The following is a 23,867-nucleotide window of genomic DNA, read 5'->3' as shown; positions in this document are numbered from 1 at the left end:
CAAAACAACATTACAAATAAACTCGTTCCAAAAAAAGATGCTTCACTTTTAAGTGGGGTGCAGACATTAATAATTGTTCCTATTGTAAGAAATATTACAGCTAGTAATGATTAAGTGTTAAATACAAATCCTAACTTAGTCCGGTTGCATTTGAGAGTCAACTTTTCAGAATATTACAATTAAAATCCTACTATAACTAGTCGTAGTAAATTCATCTCTCAAAATTTCGGAGAGGAGTATATTAATTTGTCACATCTTATTCAATCAAGTAGATGACGACAAGATCGGCCATAAAATCAAGTAGAAAATGATAAATATTCGATTTTGCACCACTTTTTAATGTTTTACATCTCAACCTTGCATAATTGCAAAAAATACTCAATATTTCAATTTCATTTACAATTTTAAATATTCATCAAAAATAATTTAACGAAGTTGCCACTAACCTTGAAGGGGACGTTAAAATGGCAATGGAGAAGAACTTGAAAAGGGCAAAAGGGTTAAAACATAAACTATAATGTTGAACAAACGGATTGCTAAAACAATAAGGAAGCACACTCTGATATGTCCTTCTCTTAGACAAGAGGAAATCTCATCCACGCAGTTCATACTAATAAGTGCACCTAAATTTCCTCAAGCTGCAAGAATTCTTGGCATATTACATATTAAAAACAGATGCAAAGTCCAGCAACAAGGATTGAAAGTCTGATAAACTAGTCAGCAGAATCATGCTGCAACAACAGGGGCAGGGGCGTCCTTGACGGACTCACGCCACGCATATTCTCTTGCCCCGTCCTTGTCCACGATTTTGATTAAGAAGTTTGGAGGTGCTACAACCAGCCTACTACGGATTTCACTAATGATGTTATCGACCAACTTGATGGCCTCTTCAACAGTCATGTCCCGGCGGTAGTGTCTGTCCATCATGGAGAGTGCAAAGTAGGAACCGTAACCGAATGCTGCTTTGTCAACCTTGTGAAGGGAGGCAATGTAATCGATGAAGTAGAGAGAAGGGCCTACATCCTTGTCATATCCAGCCAGGATGATATTCACCATGTATGGGTTCTGGAAAAAACAAAATCATAGCAGAGTTAGAGGTCGTTATAAACATTTGACAGAATAATGTCTCTTTGATCATAGTTTTAGTCTTGATTCCTCCACTTCTGCAAAATATTTTGAGCTCTAGTTTGTCTCAACAGAACGCAGCAAATCTACACTACTCACTTAGACATGAAAACTAGTATTGTTGCAACATAGTGCAAACGCACTCTTACTTAGACATGAAAACTAGTATTGTTGCAACATAGTGCAAACGCACTCTTACTTAAGAAGAAGCACAAAAACAAACAAACAGAACTATGAAGAATGCTAATTCACCATCCAATACAGAGACACAGACAAGTTATATTGAATATGACTATCCCTCTCTCTCATTTATAGTTTATACATATCATATTTACTACACACACTGCAACTAGCGTTTTGAAGAACAATACCCGGAGAGGTTTTACACATGTCATGGTTAAGACTCAACGGAACTAAAAACTTAGAACAGCAGGTTCAGATACATTCGGTTTGTATAAAAAAATCAAAATATCAACAAAGAATAATAAAATATCCCTCTCTCTCATTTATAGTTTATACATATCATATTTACTACACACACTGCAACTAGCGTTTTGAAGAACAATACCCGGAGAGGTTTTACACATGTCATGGTTAAGACTCAACGGAACTAAAAACTTAGAACAGCAGGTTCAGATACATTCGGTTTGTATAAAAAAATCAAAATATCAACAAAGAATAATAAAATATATCCAAAAAGTCCAGTTAAAAGATCAGTTAAAGACCTGCAAAATCAGTAAGAATGCTAATAAAGCAAAAGGATCTAAAAAATCCCAAACATAGTCAAATTAAATCAAATATCATAAAGCAACCTCCAAAATAGCTGTATTACCTTCCTCAAGGCAGTTGCAAGCTCGCCTCTGGTGAAGTTTGCAGTGGCGGCGGTTGTCAGAGGAATGCCATTACGAAATTGGTATAATGCTACATTCTTCTGTACATACTCCGTAAACTGAGCCCTACAATAACATTCAAAGAAAACTAATTGTCACTTTTAAACTTGGCATGAGAAAGATAACTGCAGCCAATAGAAAGAGCAGGTATGCAAGTGAAGCAACCGTGATTTTAAACTACAATATATTCTTTTAACATCTAAAGAGGAGACATACTAGGAACATGTGAAATCAATAGTATTTGGTGACAGGGTCTATTAACTACCACATAAACAAATGAGATGGGAAGATAGTAAACTGTCCAGGAATGCTATATGGGAATGTAAGACTGAAAGACTTGCACTCAACAATCATTTAATACAATGAAACAACGCCACTACCACAACAGTGCAGCTTTACTACTAGAATTTAATATCCATTTGTTAATAGCTGTCTAGACTACCTTCATTCCTTCCTTTGCCAACCATGTATCAAACAGAACAAATTAAGGCTTCTTCACTTTTGATTTATCAGGCACCACACCACGAAATTCAGAATTAAGTATATAAATACTCAGAATCATTACAATCATTATACAGATAAAGTGGGGATTTCATTATCCATCGAGTATGTGAATAACTACCATGTAAAATTCAAGCACAACTCTAGACATCATATCACACATTATCACAAAACAATGATTCAGTCATCTCCAGATGCTAAACTTCTATTAGGCAATTGAGTGAGACATTTTCACTGAAATCAATGAATTCACAGGGCATTTCACCATACACACAACCCTAAAATGAAGTGAGCCTACGTTCAAACACTCAATACGACACTAAAACTCTTAATCCAGGAAAATTTCGTAGCAAAAACCGCAAAACTATAGATGCCCTAAATTCTCCAACGAAACGCAATGAAAACAAAGAAATGAACACATTTTATCAATCAATCCGGATAAGAGATTTCACCGATCGCCAGTCTCGCCGGATGCGCCCATGAGTTTGTGAGAATCTAGAATCATGATCTTGTCCTCGTTAGTTTTGTGCACGAGAATGCTGTGGACCGCCGATGAGTCCGCCACCACTATCGCGAAATCCTTTCCAACCAGACCGAATACCGACTCCATTTTTGCTGTTTAAAATCGGACGACTTCTGCGATTTTTCTGCTCGGATCTGAGTTCGATTTTGGCTTGAATTTTTGTTCAGAGTTTTTTGGGGGCTTTGAGCTTTGTTTTGGTTTAATTTATTCGTCTTTGCTCAACAGAGAAGGTGTCTTGCAGAACAAGAGGCCTAAATCGTGTTGTTTAGAAATTAAAATCACAATATCGTGTTGGATCCATAAATAAAGTCGCACTTCAAAGTTATAGTCCTACTACAATTAAAAAAAAAAATACTACTAAGTAAATATCTATTGATTAATTAATCTAAATTTATCATTAAACTAGTAGTGTGAATTATTAACTAAAAATCGTGATGGATCCATAAAAAAAGGAGCAACTTCAAAAATTATTATACTATATTTTTTTAATTAAAATGATTTAACTTTCAAAATCATCAAATTTACAATGATTTAACTTTAAAAATCCATTTAATTTCCTATTATTTGTCTTCACTTTTATTGAGAAGAGTCATTCTATATAGATAAAGATTTTATTAGAGTTATTTATTTTATGTTTACATGGTAGAATTTCAAAAATCCTACTGATTTAAAATCTGTTGTTGCTATGTTGCAAGTGAAAACTATTGGGCCTCTAATAAAAACTATTGGGCCAACAGGTTCAAGTGTAAACGTTATAAACTTGTTCCCTTTTTCAAAATTTCACAAAAATGATAATATATGATGGTAAAAGCTGGTATTGAGAAATATAGTTGGGATGATGAGAATTCATAATCGAAATATGACTAGAATTAGTGCATACAAATTATATATATAAAAAAACTTGAGAAAGCGACCTCAAACGTAAATAATTTAAATATTAAAGTTTAACCATGCTATTTTTTTACATGAGAACCTCAAATCCTAGAATAGTTCACTTTAGTTATAAATACACTAAAATAAACACTTTCCTTAATAACAATATTTCAGGTTGCAAAAAGGTGACTGAAGGAGCTAACATTAGCCACTAACATATTCATATTATTGTAACGGTATTGACACCTAATATCACGAAACTTTTTAAAATTTTATTTTTTCCCGCGAACTTTAAACTTGACATATATGTAATATCACGAATTTATATAGTTGTTGTATTTTTATCACAGATGACAAAATTCGACTACATTAAAATGAGATAGATCATAATCATATCTGCATTTTAGACACTTTGTAATCACATAACTATCATTTTTTAGTGATAATCATATCCGACGTGTTGTGATGGTAAGTGAAATATAATCGGATTTTTCCGCCGGTGATAAAAGAATATAACAACTAGTACTCCATCCGTCCGCGATTAGGAGTCCCGGTCACTTTTGCGCATCCGTTTTATAAAAATAATAAAAATAGTTAAAATGGAGAAATGGTAAAGTAAGAGAGAGAATAATGTTGACAACTTCTCAACTTTATTCTCTTTTACTTTACCATTTTTCCATTTTAACTATTTTTTATCATTTTTATAAAATGGGTGCGCAAAAGTGACCGGGACTCCTAATCACGGACGGAGGGAGTACTATATAAGTTCGTGATATTATTTCTCAAGTTTAAAGTACGTGTGAAAAAATAAACTTTTGGAAATTCCGTGATATAATTAAACGTCAATATCCTTTTATAGTATTTGGGATGCGAACAAAAATTACATTGATTTTAACTTTCAAAATCCAATTAATTTTCGGTTATTATATTCTTTTAATTGAAATCGTTGTATGTACTTTTTATTAAGAAAACTCAATCTATGTGAAAAATGAACTTATTTTTAGAGTTATTATTTGGAATTTTGGATATGACTTTCGTTTTTTATGAACTCTAATCCACATCAATAATTAAAAGAGAATATAGTGAAGCTGTGAAGGAGTGGTGGAATCAAAGAATATTTTTTATCTTTAACATTTAAAGGAGAATTTAGTGAAGGAGTGGTGGAATTTGAAGAATATTTTATTAATAGCGATGATAATTTCACTCCAAATACAGTAGGTATTGCGGATGTCAAATAAAAGAAGAATTTTGTTAGTATTTGGAACAAAAGTGTTCTCAATATAGTACTAGGGAGAATTTTGTTAGAATTTGGATGAATTACTCATGCATATAAATTAGGAAAAAACGAAAAGTAAAAACGATGTTGGAAAATAATTGGAGATACTAATATTCGATTAAAATCCTATATAAACCATACTATCTCAAAAATCGTAGTACTATATCTTCAAATCCCAAATCACTCTCGACTATCTCTCTCTACACATACAATTATATAAACTCTAAAAGCCATGAAGCGTTTAGCACAAACGCGGGTTGAGAAGCCCGGAGCTTCTATTTTCACGGTCCATTCGCAGCAGCGTGACAACGATGACGTAGACCGGAGACGTCAAGGATATTTTCTTGATGCATGTTATCTTTGCGGAAGGAAAATAGTTGAGCATCAGAACATATACATGTATGGGTATGTATTTTCTATCAATCTCTTGTAACTCCAAATTATGTAGTAGTAGATTTTATTTAGTGCATAAGCCAATGAGTTTTAATGGATTATTTAAAATTTTAAAACCATCTTCCGCGATTGCTTAAAAACCAGATTTAATTAATTATTTTGAACGTAGGTTGTAACTATTTGATAGTAGTATTTGCTAATACTTTTTTTTGTTGTTGTAATTTTTTGGTGACATAGTTGTTTTCGAGCACTTTGCTCCACTGCATGCCGAGATTATCAGATTGCTCGGGACAATTCGCCTTCGGAACCTAGCGTTTCGAAGAAGAAGAGTGTGGGGCAATAAATATGGTTTGTAGATGCTGCCATGCTGCTTCTTAATTTATTTCACTTATAACTATTTAGCCCTCTAATGTGAAATCGTGTCATAATTTCTATCTATTTCTATCATGGTATATTAACCTACTATTAAGTACTGGAGTAGTAATTTTAGGCTCATCATTTTCCCATTATTAGTTTAGATCAAAGGAGAGAATGCTACTACAATAATGTTAATTGCAAAATCTGATAACAAGTTAAAAAAAAAACGTTAATCATGAATGTTTCTGTGCAAATTGGTAGTAATAAACGGGATGAAGTGAGTGGGATGATGAGAATTTCGACGATAAATATCAAATTATGATTAGAGTTTATATGAAAATTAAAGTCGTACGGAGTGCTACTATTTTCCTTTAATTTAAAATGGAAGACTAACAGAGAAACTATTAATTTTTTTATAATCATCCTAGTAACAATTTTAAGGCGGCGAATTATATATTGCAGATAATCACCTTTTTGTATTATAACCGATTCTTTTCCGTAAATATCATGATTCATGTAAATATTTTTACTTAAAACACAATCTTTTGATATTTTTAGAAGGGTAAATAGCCATTTAAAAATTTGGTCTATCCTGCAAAGTTTTAAATTTGCTAATTAAATTACAAGTTTCAATTTTTATAGTTTATCTAATGAGTTGAAGTTTAGGTGGAATTTTTGACGAAAAAGATGTGTGTATAATTAAAAATATAATGTTGGATTAAAGATTTCAAGATGAATTTCAATGTAGAGATGCAAAGATTCCACCTTAAATTTGACCCATGGGATAAACCAAAAAAATTAAAAACTTTGTGATTTAACTAGTAGAAAAAACTTTGTGAGATAGACTAGATTTTGACTAAACTTGGTGATTTATCTATTTTAGAAAAACAAGAACATTCCATATTTTCAGCATTTTTATTTGTTTTCCATATCGTTACGGGTAAATCAACATCTTTTTAAAAATACACAACACATAAATTTCGTCTAAAATAAAGAAGTATATCATTCGTGGATATTATTTCTTATTTATTCAAAAGTACATACACTATAAGTCCAACACATAATGTGATTTAATTGTAAAAAGACTTGATTAAAATTAGAAAATAAAGAATTTTTTTTCTGAAGAGGCAGTGAAAAAAATAATCAAGGACATCAACTTTTATGGACAACATTAACATCAAAATATAAATAAATAATGCTTCATTCGTCACTAAATTAATGTTTCTCTACATCGATTTTTTTAGGGTCTTTAATTATTAAATACTCGTTCTATAATTACTGTTCGTAAATTAATGGTTGAGTCTTATCAATAGCAAGGACAATGATTTTTCATGGTCAAAATCGAATTTCTTCTATAAATGCTAAAATCTACTTATTGAATTAGGTTGGAATTCTCATATAAAAAAAAACATCAGTAGAAGATCAAAACCATAGTTACTAGCAATATAAAATTTCATTTTTAAGCATATGAAACCTGTCAATAGAGACAAGCATGCTCTCTCACAATAATTGAAAAATTCCATGCTTGTAACAATATCCAACGAAATTACTCTATTTTCCCATTGAAAAAAGTAGACAAAGAGAATGACGGAAAGCATCAAAGAAAGCAACTTGTCAGCAAAAATCATTGGCCAAATTTCAGTCCTATATTTTTTGTTTTGCTCATACCATGTTGGCAATGAGTGTAACATCACACACTACTCTTCCTTTTCATCATTCAAGATACAAAAAAGAAAAAGAGGAAAAGGAGGGTCTTTATTTTGACCATTTCTAACTCCCTTCTTGTCTTAACAAATAAAGAATCTCACAAATCTAAACACAAGAGAAAGAAAAACAAGAATCTTGCATCCCCACTTGGCTGTCTTTGATCATCATGCGCGCGTTAACATCTCTGTGAACTCGACCATTTTCCAATGAGGAGCCGTTAGAACCGACTCAAACACGGTACCTGGTCAAGGAGGCACGCGTTTCGGACCTCAGAGAGACAGTAGTCTGTCGCCTAGTGATGGGAATCCAAGAATCTTGAAAATGAATGAGGCTCCGAAAAAAAGGAGAAAACGATCAAGCCATGTCGTGTAAAGTTAGGGCGCTCCGAAATGTAAATATCTACATCTGAGGAAGATATGAGCAAGTGAGTTAGACAAGAAAAGTGATCAGAGGCATGCTAGCATTTGTGTTGAAAGATGCTTACCTTTCTCGATGTTTGGGCCAAGAGATGTCCCCGTCGTTCCTCTGTAGAAAAAGCCCGGAGACACGAGCTGCAGAGATGTGGCAACTTTTAGCACAAATGTACTATGTAACAAAAGCAACTCAAACATATAGAGGTTTAGATATGTGTGGTCCGAGACAGCTAAACGAGAGGGATGGTGGTTACTCGTACCAGATTAATTTCGTCGCATTCTCAGAAGAAGCAGAGTTCTGTATAACCATGTGAGTAAGGTAACAGCTCCTCCACCGCGACTCTTGAGGAACAGCTCATACTTCTCCTCAGCCGGCTTGGTGTTGACTCGATCTCCGCCCAAAACACACTAGAAACAGGCCTATGATCCGAAAACTTGGACTCCCCACGAACGTATGATAATTGCTGAAGGCCACCGCCATACCACAAGATTCGATCACACCTTCATATGTTAACACCATTTACTATAAGCATTCAAACAATTTTAAACGTGAGGGGGTACGTGCAGAAAACTTGATCCCGTACCATGCAGGTGTCCTTCGTTTCTCTTTCGGATGCATGTCGTCTCCAGCATATCTATCTGAGTTATGTGAGTATTTATAAGTAGGAGGGAAATATATCTTCCCTTCCCTCCATCCATCAAAAACACGACCCCGTCTCTGCTCTATCCGCAGCTGTCGAAATATTTGTATTAGTCAATTTGCAAAGAATAACACAACCAAATACTCAAAACACAAAGATTTAAGAGCATTAGTATCATACTTGGTCTTTTTCCAATAGCGCTCGCCAATTTTGCATTTCGATATGTGCTTTAGCAGACCGGTAAGGCAGCGCTATTCGATAGTTCAGATCTCCAAGCCAGATAATTCGACTACGATAAATTGTTTGCCATCAGTAAGCAGGTAAACAGGAGCTAGTTTTACTAGGCATAGAATCGAGGGGAGCTTACTCGTGTTCAAGAATGGTCTCGGGTGCTTTCTCCTCATTGACACCATTGACTCGAGGGAATCTTGTTTTCCTCAAGATCTCCATGAAATCAGAATTTCGTCGTAGCTCATCGCCTTCTTTCTGACCAGAGGTCAAGTGACTGCACACGAAGCAAAGGCTCGTCTGGTGCAACAACATACTAATAGAGATGGATCCCTGCAATGTTATTACATTTCAACCTATTATTCGATTGTTTCAATATGAAAAACTGTTTAGTTGATGTAAACACATACCTTATTTCCGAGGTAGCCCATCAATCCTCTGCCAATGCACGAGACCTTGATGTTCTTGACATGTTCTGCCAGCTCGCTCCGAACCCAAACAGTGAGATAAATCCCAACCATTTGCTTGCTAGCTACTAAAGAGTATCTCGAGTGTCCAGGAACAGCGCATCCATTTTCTGGCGTCTCGTTCGTGCTGTAAGACATAGGCGAATACAAAACTGTGCTAGGCGACTCCCCGGGCAGATAATCTTCCTCAGAACCCAAACGTGAAAAATCACTGGCCCTATGGCCCCATGAGTAGTCGCTCGGCCTCCTACTGGACGAGTAATCACTTGCACGAGGACCAGAGGAGTAATCACTTGCCCTCTGGCTCGAAGAGCAGTCACTCGGCCTATAACCCCTTGGATCATAATCGCTAGGCCTATGACCGAAAATTGCCCTATCACACACACTGTACCTCCGATCAAGGCGAGGCTGAGAGGCAGACATGTCATTCTCCATTCTCGAGCACTGAGGCGTCTGAAATGATCGACGTGGGAAGAAAGTTGAGGCCTTGTGCCTGCTTGACCCCTCAAAATCAGCATTCCACTCAGAGACAGGATCAGGAACGGGAGAGGGAGTGCAGCGCCCACTGCCCCCACTCAATCCCGGAGCATTGTTTAGTGTTCTCTTGATAAGAGCAAGCCATTTCTTGGCAGGACCATTGTCTTCAGCACCAAGAATGTTACCAGCATTAAGAGGAACTATCTCTTGAAATCTATTCATATTGAAAAAATACACAAAAAAGTTACAAAATCATTGCCAAAAAATCAGATAATATCAAGTCCTCTCTCAAATTAGAATCACCAATCATACCCAAGCACATATATATCAGCAGGAGGTGCAGAATGTAACCAATCATCTAAGTTCAAATTTCCCGGTGGTGTCTTTCCTCCAACGTTCCATGTCGATACAAAGAGACTGCTCGAAAAAACACAGCACTTCAAAACCTCATGCAATGAAAAGAAGGTCTGAAAATTGATGGCATCAATTAAAGGAAACAAACCTGTAGTTTTGTACGTTTATGATCTGAGGGTGATCAAGGTAGGCTCTCCCACGCCTCGAACGGGAACGTGAAAAGGAGCGTTCGATGTTCTTTGCTGATTTTTCTGCAGAATTAAATTGATTACCCTCTTCATGATCAATATTATCAATGGAACATACTAATTGTCTTTTAGAGAACTTTATATTTTTTCCAGAGATTCATGATTTTTTGAGTTTTTGGAAGAAGATCAGAACTGTGATCCCACTGACCTGTTTTAATTTTCTTGACTGCAGATGGTTCCCTCTCTGAAAAGCTGTTCCTCCATTCAGCACCACCACCTAAAGAGAGTACAACTTAGTTTACCTCAATTCTCTATATCAAACAGCCCCTTAATCTCTACTAATTAAACATAGGAATTCACTATAGCAGGTGGATCTTTGCCAATGCCTTTGCAAATCAAGATTATGTTTAAATTGTGTAGAACTGCTCAAGTGTAAAATATAGTACCACTACAAGTATCTTGTTTTTATTAAAAATTAAATTTTCAATGCTTGATTGTATTTCAACAAAAGACAAACCAGTGAAAGACAAAGGCATCAGCACTGAGAATCAGCAAATTGTTTGTTTTCATTTGAAGCATCGAATCCTATAGATTTCATTAATACTATAATTGAGGTAGTCAAAGACTCAAATACAAAAAAAAAAAATTACCAGAAGAAGAACAGAAACTACAAAAAAAAATTGCAAAACATTTAAATATATCAATAAACTAAGTAGTAGTAGTAAAAATATATGCCACCCACCTCCATAAACAGCTTCATCAGCTTGAAACTCCTCACTTTTGCTCTTGATATTGAACCATTTTCTGATAAATTTCTTGGACCATGAGAGCTTCAAAAAACCAAACTCATGTCAGAAAAACTAAATTGAACCAAAACATTACATTGAATTCAGCAAAATGACAAAAAAAATACACCTTGGATTTCTTGGAATTTCCATCTTTCATCTTTGCACACTATTTCTTCATACGGCAAATTGCACCCCCACCCCACCCCAAGTCCAGAAAAATCCAATCTTTTGTTCAAATCAACTCAAAAACAACAAAAAGTCCTGTTCTCTGTCTTTGAATTCTTCCAAACCACAACTTTGATGTAGAAAGTAATGAAATTTGCACACTCAATTTTGTAAACAGCTTCAACCCTTCAGAGCAAGAATCTCTCACAAGATTCAATCTTGATGAAAATGGTGCGCGCTATGAGAGAGAAGAGAGTAGAAGGAGAGCCCAACTTCACAACCTCGACTCAAATGAGACAAGACCAACTTAAGAGGACAATGCAATTATGAGAGAGAGAGAGAAGGTTGAGCTTTTCTTTTTTCAATTTTGAACTTTTTCCTGAAACAGAGCAAAATCGTAGTAACAGCAAAGAATCAATCGAATTTGAATAGAATAAAGCGATGCACTAACGCCATTTCCTTGTTTAAAGTGAGGAGAGAAGTTGAGAATTGGTAAAAAAGAGTGAATATTTGTTTCCCCTTTGGCATTGGTGTTGGCAGCAAAGTTAAAGCAGATAATGAGAGGGCAAAAAAAAGAGAAAGTTTAGTCCGTAGCAGCAATTGTAGCTGAACCATTATATGATTGATTTTTGTGTTATTCTTTTTAGGTTTTTTCATTGTTGTTTCTGTTGCTTTTTAGTACTACTACTACTCCAATGTTTGTTTCCTCTGCTTTTCTTGGGCTCTGTGAATTTATTTTTTTCTGCATGGATTTATGAATGTAGGAGTGAGTAGTTGTCAATTTTTGTTACTCCATGTTTCATAGAATCTTGAGCATTCTCACGATTTATCCAATGTGCATTTGGTGATCATATTATTACCCTATATCAAGAAATCAGTATAGTATTCATGTGTTTAGTGTAGCATATACACACACTGTACTTTACATTATTCAAGTTTATTTTATTTTCTATACTCCACTTATTTTATTAATGGGGAATGTTGTTGAAGAAATTGAGGCTCAAAATAGGGTAGTTTTACTAGTATAGTGGCATAGACAAAGCGGCAGATTTCTGAAATTGGGGAAGTGTGGTCCTTCCTATTTACCTTCACTTTTCTTTTTCACCTTCCAACATTTTTTCCTAACTTTATGGGACCTATAACCTATTTTAGGGAGTAAGTATATTTACATTAAGTGATAAAATGGGCAGTAATAAAATGTAAACTTATATATTGTACAAACTCAAAATTTCTCAACACAGCTTCAACACAGTGTAAAGTTTCAAGATTTTAATATCAACACAGTATTAACACAATATCAACACAACATCAATCATTGACTACCACTGGAATTCTGTTGACATTTTCATGTTGATGCTTTTTTGTGATCTGTTGACATTTTTCAATGGTCCAGATCATAGTTTTGAGTTTGTACAATATTTGTAGTTTTCATTTGATCAGGTCCCTATTTCCATTTGTTATTTAGGAAACAATTATTGTTGAGAATATCCATAATACTTGAAGCAAGATCTTCTTAATTAAAACAAAAATATCCATAAGATATTCTAACATTGAGTATGATTTATAATTTTAAAAAGTGTTGCGCAATAAGTTATTAATTTACAACATTATATCATTATCAATAATAAAAATGATAAATATTATTATTATTATTATTAAATAGTAAAATAATGAAAGCCTTGGTGTTTTCTATCTCGTTTAGTTTATTCCGACTTTTACTTGGAATAATAGAATTATGAAATGTACCACGAGCACTAAAATACAAAGAGAATACTCCGTATGGAATATAAGAAGAGATTTATGTAAGATCGCCATGTTCAAGGTATTAATAAAAAATCATGATGTTATCAAACTATAAATATGTGTTTGAATTCGATTTTTGATCGATTTTAGTATTTTACCAATGGAATCCTTTTATGATATCTCATTTTGAATTTCTTTGCCACAGTTTTTTGATTTATTATTTAAATTTTTCTTAGTAAAATATTAAATGCATTTTTTTATCGTAGCTATAAATTCCATAATCATTATCTAGAAGCTCTGTCATTATTAAAATGAGACTTTTGCAAGGAAAAGTACCAAAATCTAACTGTGATTACCGAAAATTGCATATACACATATAAAGGGGGCTACTAATTCGATGCATCTATAGGTTTTAGGCACTATTTTTGTGTGGAAAACATACATATAATTAACTTATTTCAAATTTCGAAATGGTCAAACTTAAAAAACATAAATCTACCCTAGAAGGCATTAATTTCATTTTACCATTAAATTAATTTATCTTTGTAAATACTAGTATATCCAAAGCTCTTTGACCGGCGGCACTCCGGCGCCGGCATCCCAACCACCCCGCGGCTCAATACTCAAAAATCATGCTCAACAAGAAAAGCAACAAAAGCCAACCAAAAAGATTAAAAAGAAATAGTAGTAGTAAAGAAAAAGCACTAAATATCATTAATTTAATTTTTGCATTATAATAACACTTAGTTGACTGGCCTTGAAAATCCTCACTAACATTCAAAATAAAAAGGAGATTAGCTGTCCATTTCTTTTGGCTTGCCATTAATCAATTCTCATCATTGTTTATAAGGGGTTTGGACAAAGCAACAAATTAATAAACGTTATTATTTGATTATTGGAAAAATTAGTATTAGTATATAATTTAGCTGACGGCGCAAGTGCTAATATTTGGTCCCATTAATGTTAATAACCTTAGTTAAGAACAAGAAAAAATATACTCCTATATACATATTTGTAATGGAAATAATCCACTAACTATATAACAAGTGAAGCATCCACTATCATTTAGACCTTATTTTCGGGTCCCAAATTTTTGTGATGATTATTATTTTGTATAAAGCCATCTGCATGCTTGGAGAATTATTTTTCATTGGGAGGGTAACTTGATTGTCAAATTTAAAGCCAATGTGCCCATGATGTTGATTGCAATTTTTTATGTATTTCTAATCTATGAATAAAAATGAACCTTGTAAAAGACTATATTGAAACATCCCAAGATTTCTTACTAGAGATCTTGGTTTCAATTCTTTATGTATGTGCTGCAATATATTTTCCACTGTTGCAAACGTCACATGACTTATATGGTGGGGGCAATCAAATATTTATATCTTCCTTGCTAGGTGAAGGAATGCATTATTGAGAAATTGAGATAAGCTAAATTTAATACATGCATTATTAATTACTTTAAGCTACAAATTCTTTCTTTACACCCGGGCAATTATAATTTGACATTTTAAATTACTACCTTTATACTATATATTCTTCAAAATTATACTTTTAATATAATTTAGTTTAGATTATGATTATCTCAATAATGCTATCGTGTCTCTAGCTATCCCTGTGTCGAGTATGATAGACGACTCATCAATCATCATAGTTAGTTACTAAAACTTATACAAATTCGATTTATTTGACTTTATTAATACATATTATAAAAATTAAAAATTAATCTAAAATCACATATATTATCATGCTAAACTAGTGCATATTTCCTTTTATATTTAAAAATACAATTAAATAATGTAAAGGTAATAAAGTAGGGAAGTGTTTGAAAACTATAAGAGACATGGGCCCTTATTGGGAAGTGAATATCTAAAGGGCATGCAAGAATGAATATATATGGTCGGTCCTACTTTGATTATCTTTTGCAAAATTGTGATACAAATTTACGTGACACGATAAATAATTTGGTTTTACATTCAACCAAGACATGATTAAAATTCAAAAAGTGAGTTTGGTTGATTTCTGAGTTTTTTTTCTCTTGTGGGTCACATTCATATTAATATATATGCCTCGTTGGAAAATACAATAGGCTACATTTATTAACATCTATTAATCATATCGCCTCCATAACTAATATCATTATCTTGATGGGAAAGAGAGAAAATGCTAGAAGAAATTCTATAACTTTCGAATTGAACTTGACTGAGCATTAATTAAAATAGATTTAAAGAGTTTTTATATATAATTGAAACAACTTGATTTTATCATATTATGATGTGATCATATGAACGTAGCTTCCTAGGGTGAACATCATGACATTAATTATAATATTAAAGATAATAATTTTCTTACAAATATGTGTCATCTATTTTGATACAAATACTATAATTTGATAATTTATCAACCAATAACTTTTTGAGAAATCAACCATTCTATCCATATTACATTTAATTAGTATCATTTTCAATGATAGATCAAAGGTGTGAAATCAAAGTGTGAGGAGGCAGTCAAGGAATAGCTTTATGGTCCCATGGAATGAATAGTTATCTCTTCTCTTTTTCACTTTTATTTTATCAACTGGATTATATTCTTTTCTTTATAAGATTGGTCTCTTGACTATTCTACGTTCAAAATCTCCCTTTTTCTCCGGTCATTTTCTGTGAAATATATGCATATAATTTTCTTTAAAATTTTCCCGATATAACATACCATTATACAACTAGGTGTTTTTTTTGAAACACTTGAAATTGAAAATGAAATTTGTAGTAATTATTTTAGTCTTTGGTATATTGAATAATATGTGGAGTATTTATTTAGATACATATAAGTTATAAGTTATAATTATAGAGCACAATGTATATAAATTTATCTTTTTTCTTATCCGCCATAAATATAATAGTAAATTGATTGATATGATATGAGAGAGAGGTGATAATCTATGTGGGTGTGGGGTGTGTATATGTGAGAAAAGACAAAATTTGTAGAATTAGGTGCATTAAAAATTGAAATAAATGCTAAGAAAATTAAGTTTAGTCATTTTGTGGTTCTCATACTCCATCCATTGCATGTCATATTCAAATCTATATCCATTTATTCAACAACCTATTCTCCTAACTTTCTGAAACATAAATTCCGTTCGGGATATATGTTCTAAACTAATAAATCTTCTAATTTTTCTGATTACAGTATTACTTGTTAATTGTTATAGTATGAAATCCTAACCATTAATCATTTTCGATCAAAATTTTGTAGTGCCAAATTAGACTAAATTGTCAATTTGTTGCAAATTAGACTCTTAATTTTTATTGTTTGATACGGGCCTTTAGGCCCATCAAAATTTTTCTCCAGGAAAGAAAGAACATTTCGAATTCTATTTTCTTACGAAATGGCCCAATCAAGATCTCTCATTCTTCTATACAAAGTAAAAAAACTAATATACAAATGAAAAACATTCAAATTACTATATATTGCGACTCTGCGGGAAATCATTGACTAGATTTTCAGGTACCTTTTTCATCAATTGGATTATAACAGCATCAATAATTCGTCTGGTGTACTTAATTTTTTTAAATCTGAAGAAAACGAATAAATCTTAGTACTATTTAATTTGTAAGAATACACATTTTTAGTAAACAAGTACTCCTAGTATTTGTTCTAATTTATACATCCTAAACAATGTTATGCTTAGTGCTAAAATAAAAATAGGGATATTGACATCTAATATCATGAAATTTTCAAAAAGTTGGGTTTTTTCCCGGATGTGAATGCCCTCCTCGATCATGCTATTGATATCGTCATAGAGGCCATGCCTGCAATTCAAACGGAAATTAAGAACGAGATTGCTCGATGCACGGGGGCAGCTGCTCCGCGGAGGTATTTCCGTTTCACAACTAAGGCAATTAGTAATGTAGATTGATGTAGTGGCGTGGGGAGAAGGAATCCCGTTGTGGACGCTCTAAGGGCTACTAGCATTTGGATTTTGTCTCAAGTCTTTCTTGCTAGCACATTAGTTAAAAGCAGATGATACATTGAATGCCGGTTTTGCTATTCATTTATTAACTTTTGTTTTTCTTGGAATTTAGCTTTCTGATGTGATAAAGTTGTAGAGTAATTTCTATTTTAGTTTATTGAAGTTTTGGTTTAGCTTATTATGACATCAATGCTTATATGGTAAGGACTCTCTGGAAATGAAGGGCTTCGGTATATTCAGTTTAGGGGTTTTTTGGTTGGGGATGAAGGGGCATAAATAATTTTGGCTCGTTTTTCTTTTGTTTGTTAAAACATGAATCAAGTAAGTACTATAATGGTTTGTACAGGATCATATGTATTCTTGTACATCTTTTCCTTTCTTGTTGGAACCTAGGATAGTTCTCTGGTTGTTGTGTGGTTATGAGGTTATATGATTTGTATCTCGAGTGTTTGAACTCTTTTATTGTGTTGGTTTGAGTAGTTTGTGACTACTTCGATTATTACAGAGGTTGGAATTGCTATAGTGCTAGATATGGTTCATGATTTGAGAGAGAGAGAGAGAAGTTAAAAGATATGGAAAGTGATTAATGTTTGATGACATGCCGGGCGAAAATTTAAGCTCTAACATTTCTGTTAGTCCCGATTAAGAAGATAACAGTAATGTGTACGTGGGGCTCGGGGAAGAAGGAAATGGAAAGAGAGCCAGGTCATAAAAAAGGCAAGTGTCATTGAAAACATGATTCTTTTTTAGCCTAACCATCTCTAAGAAGTATCTGAAAATCTGTTAGTTGTACATGAACTGAGAGAGTCATAAGTCCCAAATGATCTAAACTCAATTCCTAGAATGCCATTATAGTTTCTTTTAAGTTTGAATTTTGGGTGATCTACATATGGCATCTGTTTGAATGGTGAAATATACGTTGCTGATTGCATTTAAAAGATCATGGTGGTGTGCATTAGTACACTTATTAAAATATGAAATGAAATGCAGGAAAGAGGAACACTAGCTATTGATACGGGAAAAATGGAAAATTCCTTTCGTGTGCTGTGTATTAAGAATAGTAGTATCCCACATCGGTGGTGGTGTGACATAGTCTAGCTTAGTCTCTTGTACTATATATATGTGGCCTATGTTGAGTAATGAAATATATCTGCTACTATTCTCTACTATGTCTATATACTTCTCCACATATATCTATATTTTATTGTTCTACATTGTGATTATAAGACTAGTCTCTAGCAGTAGGCCAGTGAGCTCATGACACGACCACAAGTGCTGTTTGCATTAAAGTAAATGTTTCCTTATTTTGATGTGTAAAACCAAACATATTAGTGCTTGTCTGAAACAATTCCCATGAATCTTGACCTTCAGTTACTCTTATAGCCTATTGGAGTATATATTATTTCTAAGCAATTGCATTATCTATGCTGTAGCCCACACTTGCAAGTGCTTGTCTCTCGAAATGCAAAGAAATAAATGTTACTTATCTGGATTTTGTGCTGTTGGTCAGTGGAATGCTGTTTGTTTATATGCTAGTATTTGATTATTTCAACCTCATTTCATCTAAAAAAGAGTCCTTATGTCTCGACTGAAATCTCTAACTGTAGTTTCCATAAGTTTCTCTAACCATAGTCTCCTCAATTAAGTGACTCCCACTCTTCCACAGAAAAAGAATTATGTGTCTTATTGCACTGCCTCTTGTAGAGGGAGCATCCTCTTGATTCTCGGATTCTGTATAGCTTGAACTTTTTTTTTGTGCCCTTATAGTTTCATCTTAATCTCAATGGCTACTCTAAGATTTTGGATTTCGAATCCTGAATCTGCAATTCTTTCTTTCCTTTTCTATCTCAATGGACCCTTTCCTAATTAATAAAATTATGAAACTTTTTGTGTGAATTTTTTATGCATTTGGCTCTTTTTTTCATTTATATAACAGTGTAGGTGTAGCCATGAAGAGGCCTGCATCTAGTCAGCAAGTAGAGATTTCATCAGACGACTCATCTTCCTCTGAAGCAGAAAATGATGTTCCTCAGAGCCAGCAGCCAAATGTAAAACCTACCTTGGAACTGTCTTCTGAAGGTACTCCAATATTTAGTTCTACTCTGAACTTTCTAGTCACCTTTCTTGAGTTTTGATGCTGATGTTAAACTGTTTGGCAGCATGGCTGTTTAGAAGAGCAAAAAGCTACCAGGAATACATGAAGTCAATCCCAATACCGATTATGCGTGGCGCTGTTATTCCGTACATATCATGGGTTGGACTGGGAGCGTCGATGAAGCAGATCTATGAGCAGCCTCTGCACTACCTCACCAACATCCACTTGAAGCAGATGGACAGGGAGAGGCTCGGAGTAGAGGATGAGGACGTCTCACTCGACTTGATCATTCATCCCTGCAAAGCCGAGGCCACCATCTGGCTCATGGAAGAGATACACCGACAAACCTCATCTCCGCATCATCTTGCTCGGGTCTGGTCAGCCGACCCTATGTATCACACCTTTATCGACGCCATTTTCCCTAAGCTTGGATCTTGACTTGGCCTATTTTGTAGCTTTGTTGTCGAGGTGTTTCTGTGTATGGAATTAGTGGTATCTCTTGTTATATCTAACAACTTTTCTCTCTATCATCTCATCTGTGATTCTTAATGTAACTTGTGATTTATATTCTAAAAGAAAAGGAGAAATGAAGAAAGTACACAAACAAAACCAAATAGTATTCCTTCCATCAGATAATTGATTGAAAAAATGTTTCAACATCTGCAGTATAAACTGCCGAAGGAATGATAACAAATGGCAATTATTTCCCAAAAAAAAAAATATGAAATCGAATTCTTCTTCACCAGCATAGCAGAACAAGCGCTCATGGGCCACGAGAAGGCGCGAAGCAGAAGCAACTTGATGACTGATCTTCGGGTATCATCCCGCCTCCTTTGCTCGTGTCGATTGCTTCCAACAACCTCACCACCTCGTCCATCTCGGGCCGTTTCTCTGGATTCGCATCCCAGCACTTCTTCATGATGTTTGCTAGAGAGCTTGGACAACACCGGGGGATATCCGGCCTTAGGTTCTGTAGTGCACAAAGTATGGATGTTTACTTCAAGTGATAGATAAAAAAAACCCGTGAATTTAGAAGTCTTACTTGTCGAACGACAGAATGTAAAACATCAGCAAAGCTGTAGTTCATGTAAGGAAGATCACAGCAATATGTTTCCCACAAGCATACGCCAAAACTGTAAACGTCGCATTTTCTGTTGTAGGGTTTTCCATCCAGAACCTGAGAGATCAGACATACATAAATCTCAATATTCATACATATATATGATCAATATTTAGAAGGAAGAATGCTTTCAACACGATTTACAATACCTCTGGCGCCATATAGCCAAGAGTTCCCGTCTCACCGGTCATATCCTGGGGGTTCTGCGCTTCTACACGGGCGACACCAAAATCAGCAATTTTCAACGTTCGTTCAGTATCCAACAACATGTTTTCAGCTTTGACATCACGGTGCACAATCTTCTTCGAGTGCAGATAGCTCAGCCTGCGAGTTGCATTAGACAGAGTCAACATTCACTGCAAGAATCTCGATTGGATATACGCGAGTAATGTGTGATTACCCTCGAGCTAGATCCAAAGCAAGTTGGACAACAACTTTGAAGGCAAGTTTCTTATTCCTATTCTTGTATAAGTAGCTCTTCAACGTCCCTCCGGATACAAAGTCCACAAGAACACAACACGCCCTCGATGGAAGTGTGGTATAGCCATCAGAAGGGTTTTTCGAAGGAATCTTCAGCTGTGAAGTTCCCATTGAAGCACCAACAAACTGTCAACAACAACGATAACGTGATAAATAAAGGATCCCCCCAAGAAAATGACAAACTGAGGAAGTTAAGGGCAATATACTCTAGTAACGTTCGGATGGTCAAGCTCGTGCCAAACAGAAACCTCCTGCTTAAACGACGCCCTAATTGCAGCAGTTTCAGCAGCTGTGGCCATGCCGTCCTCTCCCCAGTCCAACAACTTCACTATAAGACAGAATTGATATTACTCAACAAGTTCAAATTTATCAGCTACTATATTTCAACAGTCGAGTGAGAACGCAAGGACTATCGAGAGTTTGTATAACGCAAGGACATGAAGCTCATTAAAGAGGAAAGAGTCTCCTTTCTTTTGGAGGCCTAATACAAGATAAGGTACAAGAGACATGAAACAGAAGGAACAACCATAGAAGAACGATACGAGTTCAAACTGCATAGCAACAAGCATCAAGTAACAAGACCATATCAACATCTCCACATAACCATCCCAAACAAATAAGGTAGACAAATAGTTAAAACATAAAGGAGCATTGAATTTAATAAGTTGTAGAAGTACCAGCAACATCACGAGAATTGTAAGTTCCGCGATAAACAGTTCCATACGTTCCCTGAGCCACCAGATACCGGATCTCCAGCTTTGTGGGATCGATCTCCCACAACTCCTTAGGCGTCGTCTGGCTGCTGTGGCTATCAATGTTTCTTGACCAAACCTGGCTCAGATGCTTCTCAAGCTGCACATCTAAGCTTTTGAGGTCGACTTTATCAGCCCGAAAAATCATGTTCTTGCTGCTATTGGACTCGGGGTTCTTCAATTTGGAAACCGCATCCACATTACATGATCTTTCAGTTTTAGGCTCTTCTTCGTTTGTTTTTGTATCCATATTTGGATAAGACTCAGAAATTTCTTCTGCCAATTGATATGAAACAATCCAACACAATCAATAACATTAAAAAAAATCGAATTGGTATAATTTCTTTCACAAAGATCAAATTTTTATCCTGAAATCATCATCAAAAGGATGCACCAATACTATGAATAAAAAACAACACTTGAAAATTCATAAAAATGAGAACTTTTTTTTGGTAAAGTGCTCCAAATACAACCTGAAAGGAAGAAGTCAAACCTCAAAACCTTCTAAGATTGAAAACAGAGAAGCAATCACTCAAGAAGAATGGAGAAAAGGAATTGACTTTATAGAAAAAGTAAATGGCATCACCAAACATTTTGGCTGAATAATTCATTGAAAAAGTAAAAGTCAATCTTAATTTAATGAAAATAACAGTACCTTTTCAAAAGTCCAAAGATCGAATCAACGAAGAAATTCTGGTCAACGATCATATACTATATCATGAGAGATTGAGAGAGCGATAAAGTGCAGAGGGAGAAGTAGAAGAAAAAGAGGATTAGAGAGAGAAAGAATGAGAGTGAAACGCGCAGAGTTTGCCTAAAATTGAGGTTTTCCTTATTTCCATGGTGGTAGAAATAGAACTAGAGAGAGAGAGAATATTCATTCATTTTTCATTATTACGACATGTGGGGTTAAGACAATTGTACATTTGTACTGTTCCGTGCATCCTATTATTCCAACGAATTTAACTGTAACGTATCACGATTAGACGAAAATGCCCCCCTACTGTTTTTTATTTCATTATAATTAAATACTCAAATTAGATTTGGGAGTTTTCCATTGAAGAAGTTTACTTCAAATAGTAATTGTTCTATTCTTTCGGAAGAATTAGAAATAAATCATAAATTGTCCTTTCCTCGGTTAAGATTATTTTATCTTTTCTCTTTTTTTTCTTGTATTTCATTAGCAGTTATGGACTAACGGTATGTCATTGGCAGTAACTGAATAACGGTAATATTTTAATATCTTCAACTAATTTTGATGCTATAAGATTTCGATGTCAGTGATTATGACTATCAATTTTCGATATGACAAAAATTCACACAAAATTAGTAGATTTGGATCAAGTGTATTGGATTTGGGGTCATATCCGGTTGAATAGTTAGAAACCCCTGATTACAAGTTGGATTCGGATAATCCAATTATTATTATTATTTTTTTTTTAAATATGCTTTAGTTTTATTCTCTAGGTTTGTGTAAATGTGTTTAAATCATGTAAATCAAGTTTAATAGTAAACATTATATTAGGCTTTAATCGTGTAAATTAGGTACGGGATGTTATCGTGTTGTGTCAACCCATATTATATCGTGTGGTTACTGAGTAGTGTTCAGGTTTGAAGGTAGCAGGTCAAGTTTGAGTTCGAGTTTAAAATTTTCCTAACATGTCAGATTCGGGTTAGGCTTTTTTCGATCCAGACATTATGAAATTGACCCGATAATAATCGAGCAACACAAATTTAGGGTTCAAACGGATCATTGGCAGATCTAGGGGGGCAAGAGGGGGCGGTCGCCCCCTCCGTGCGACTTATCCGGACGTAAAATTACCATGTCCGCTCCCTCCGCTTGTCCCGACGTTGCCCCAAAAATAAAAAAAAATTGTCATTTTCGCCCTAAACCAATCTACTAATATATATTTTGCCCTCTCTATTTATTGATCCTGGATCCGCCACTGCTTAAGATGGCAGATGCGTTGTTTTATATGGTACGTTTTGTGTAATCCAAGAATCACCCAAATCAATCGTGAGTTAGTGCAAATAACAATTGGTCCCTATTTTGTTTCGCTTAAATAATACTATTACCGACAACAACAAAAAAATGGCTACCGAACTTTTCTTTAAAAAACCAATTCCTTGCAATCTTATTTATGTTAAACAAAGCCCTTGCTTCGTTGTAATACAATTGTAGTGTTTGGTAGCCTTATTTGAATAGCTCTCGGCCCATCCAAACACTTTTCATAGTTTATTTAGCCTCCTCGTAAAATTATTTTTTTCATTTAATACTCCCTCTATCTGTAAAATATTGTCCATATTTGACTCAGTATGGATTTTAGAAAATGTGAAA

At 34.4% G+C, this 23,867-nt stretch overlaps 4 protein-coding genes and 1 long non-coding RNA gene across 5 annotated transcripts; 2 read left to right on the top strand and 3 right to left on the bottom strand.

Moving 5' to 3' along the window:
- Window positions 1–482: 482 nt before the first annotated feature.
- Window positions 483–3,258, bottom strand: LOC125185194 (proteasome subunit beta type-2-A-like). Its single transcript, XM_048081690.1, has 3 exons — window positions 2,969–3,258; window positions 1,958–2,081; window positions 483–1,065 (listed from the first exon to the last, which is right to left on the bottom strand). Exons 1-3 carry the CDS (start codon window positions 3,124–3,126, stop codon window positions 727–729), a joined length of 621 nt encoding a protein of 206 aa, XP_047937647.1. The 5' UTR covers window positions 3,127–3,258; the 3' UTR covers window positions 483–726.
- Window positions 3,259–5,374: 2,116 nt separating this feature from the next.
- On the top strand, window positions 5,375–6,076 carry LOC125218616. The gene is made up of 2 exons (XR_007175988.1): window positions 5,375–5,593; window positions 5,819–6,076. It is a non-coding gene; the product is annotated as an uncharacterized LOC125218616 (long non-coding RNA).
- A 1,489-nt stretch (window positions 6,077–7,565) lies between these two features.
- On the bottom strand, window positions 7,566–11,869 carry LOC125217758 (type IV inositol polyphosphate 5-phosphatase 7-like). Its single transcript, XM_048119285.1, has 12 exons — window positions 11,329–11,869; window positions 11,156–11,243; window positions 10,622–10,690; window positions 10,374–10,476; window positions 10,184–10,288; window positions 9,338–10,085; window positions 9,067–9,260; window positions 8,880–8,988; window positions 8,643–8,791; window positions 8,319–8,559; window positions 8,130–8,196; window positions 7,566–8,050 (listed from the first exon to the last, which is right to left on the bottom strand). The coding sequence occupies exons 1-10, from the start codon at window positions 11,356–11,358 to the stop codon at window positions 8,340–8,342; spliced, it is 1,815 nt and encodes a 604-aa protein (XP_047975242.1). The 5' UTR covers window positions 11,359–11,869; the 3' UTR covers window positions 7,566–8,050; window positions 8,130–8,196; window positions 8,319–8,339.
- A 4,985-nt stretch (window positions 11,870–16,854) lies between these two features.
- Window positions 16,855–19,704, top strand: LOC125224284 (protein RDM1). Its single transcript, XM_048127660.1, has 3 exons — window positions 16,855–16,985; window positions 19,019–19,161; window positions 19,242–19,704. The coding sequence occupies exons 1-3, from the start codon at window positions 16,918–16,920 to the stop codon at window positions 19,613–19,615; spliced, it is 585 nt and encodes a 194-aa protein (XP_047983617.1). The 5' UTR covers window positions 16,855–16,917; the 3' UTR covers window positions 19,616–19,704.
- Window positions 19,705–19,782: 78 nt separating this feature from the next.
- On the bottom strand, window positions 19,783–22,366 carry LOC125224283 (serine/threonine-protein kinase STY13-like). Its single transcript, XM_048127659.1, has 7 exons — window positions 22,185–22,366; window positions 21,455–21,805; window positions 20,984–21,105; window positions 20,698–20,903; window positions 20,447–20,621; window positions 20,220–20,354; window positions 19,783–20,147 (listed from the first exon to the last, which is right to left on the bottom strand). Exons 2-7 carry the CDS (start codon window positions 21,777–21,779, stop codon window positions 19,941–19,943), a joined length of 1,170 nt encoding a protein of 389 aa, XP_047983616.1. The 5' UTR covers window positions 21,780–21,805; window positions 22,185–22,366; the 3' UTR covers window positions 19,783–19,940.
- Window positions 22,367–23,867: the final 1,501 nt, after the last annotated feature.

This window comes from Salvia hispanica, chromosome 4 (assembly GCF_023119035.1).
Source record: "Salvia hispanica cultivar TCC Black 2014 chromosome 4, UniMelb_Shisp_WGS_1.0, whole genome shotgun sequence".
In the NCBI taxonomy this organism is placed as follows: Eukaryota; Viridiplantae; Streptophyta; class Magnoliopsida; order Lamiales; family Lamiaceae; genus Salvia; species Salvia hispanica.
This window is presented reverse-complemented; position numbering and strand designations above follow the sequence as displayed.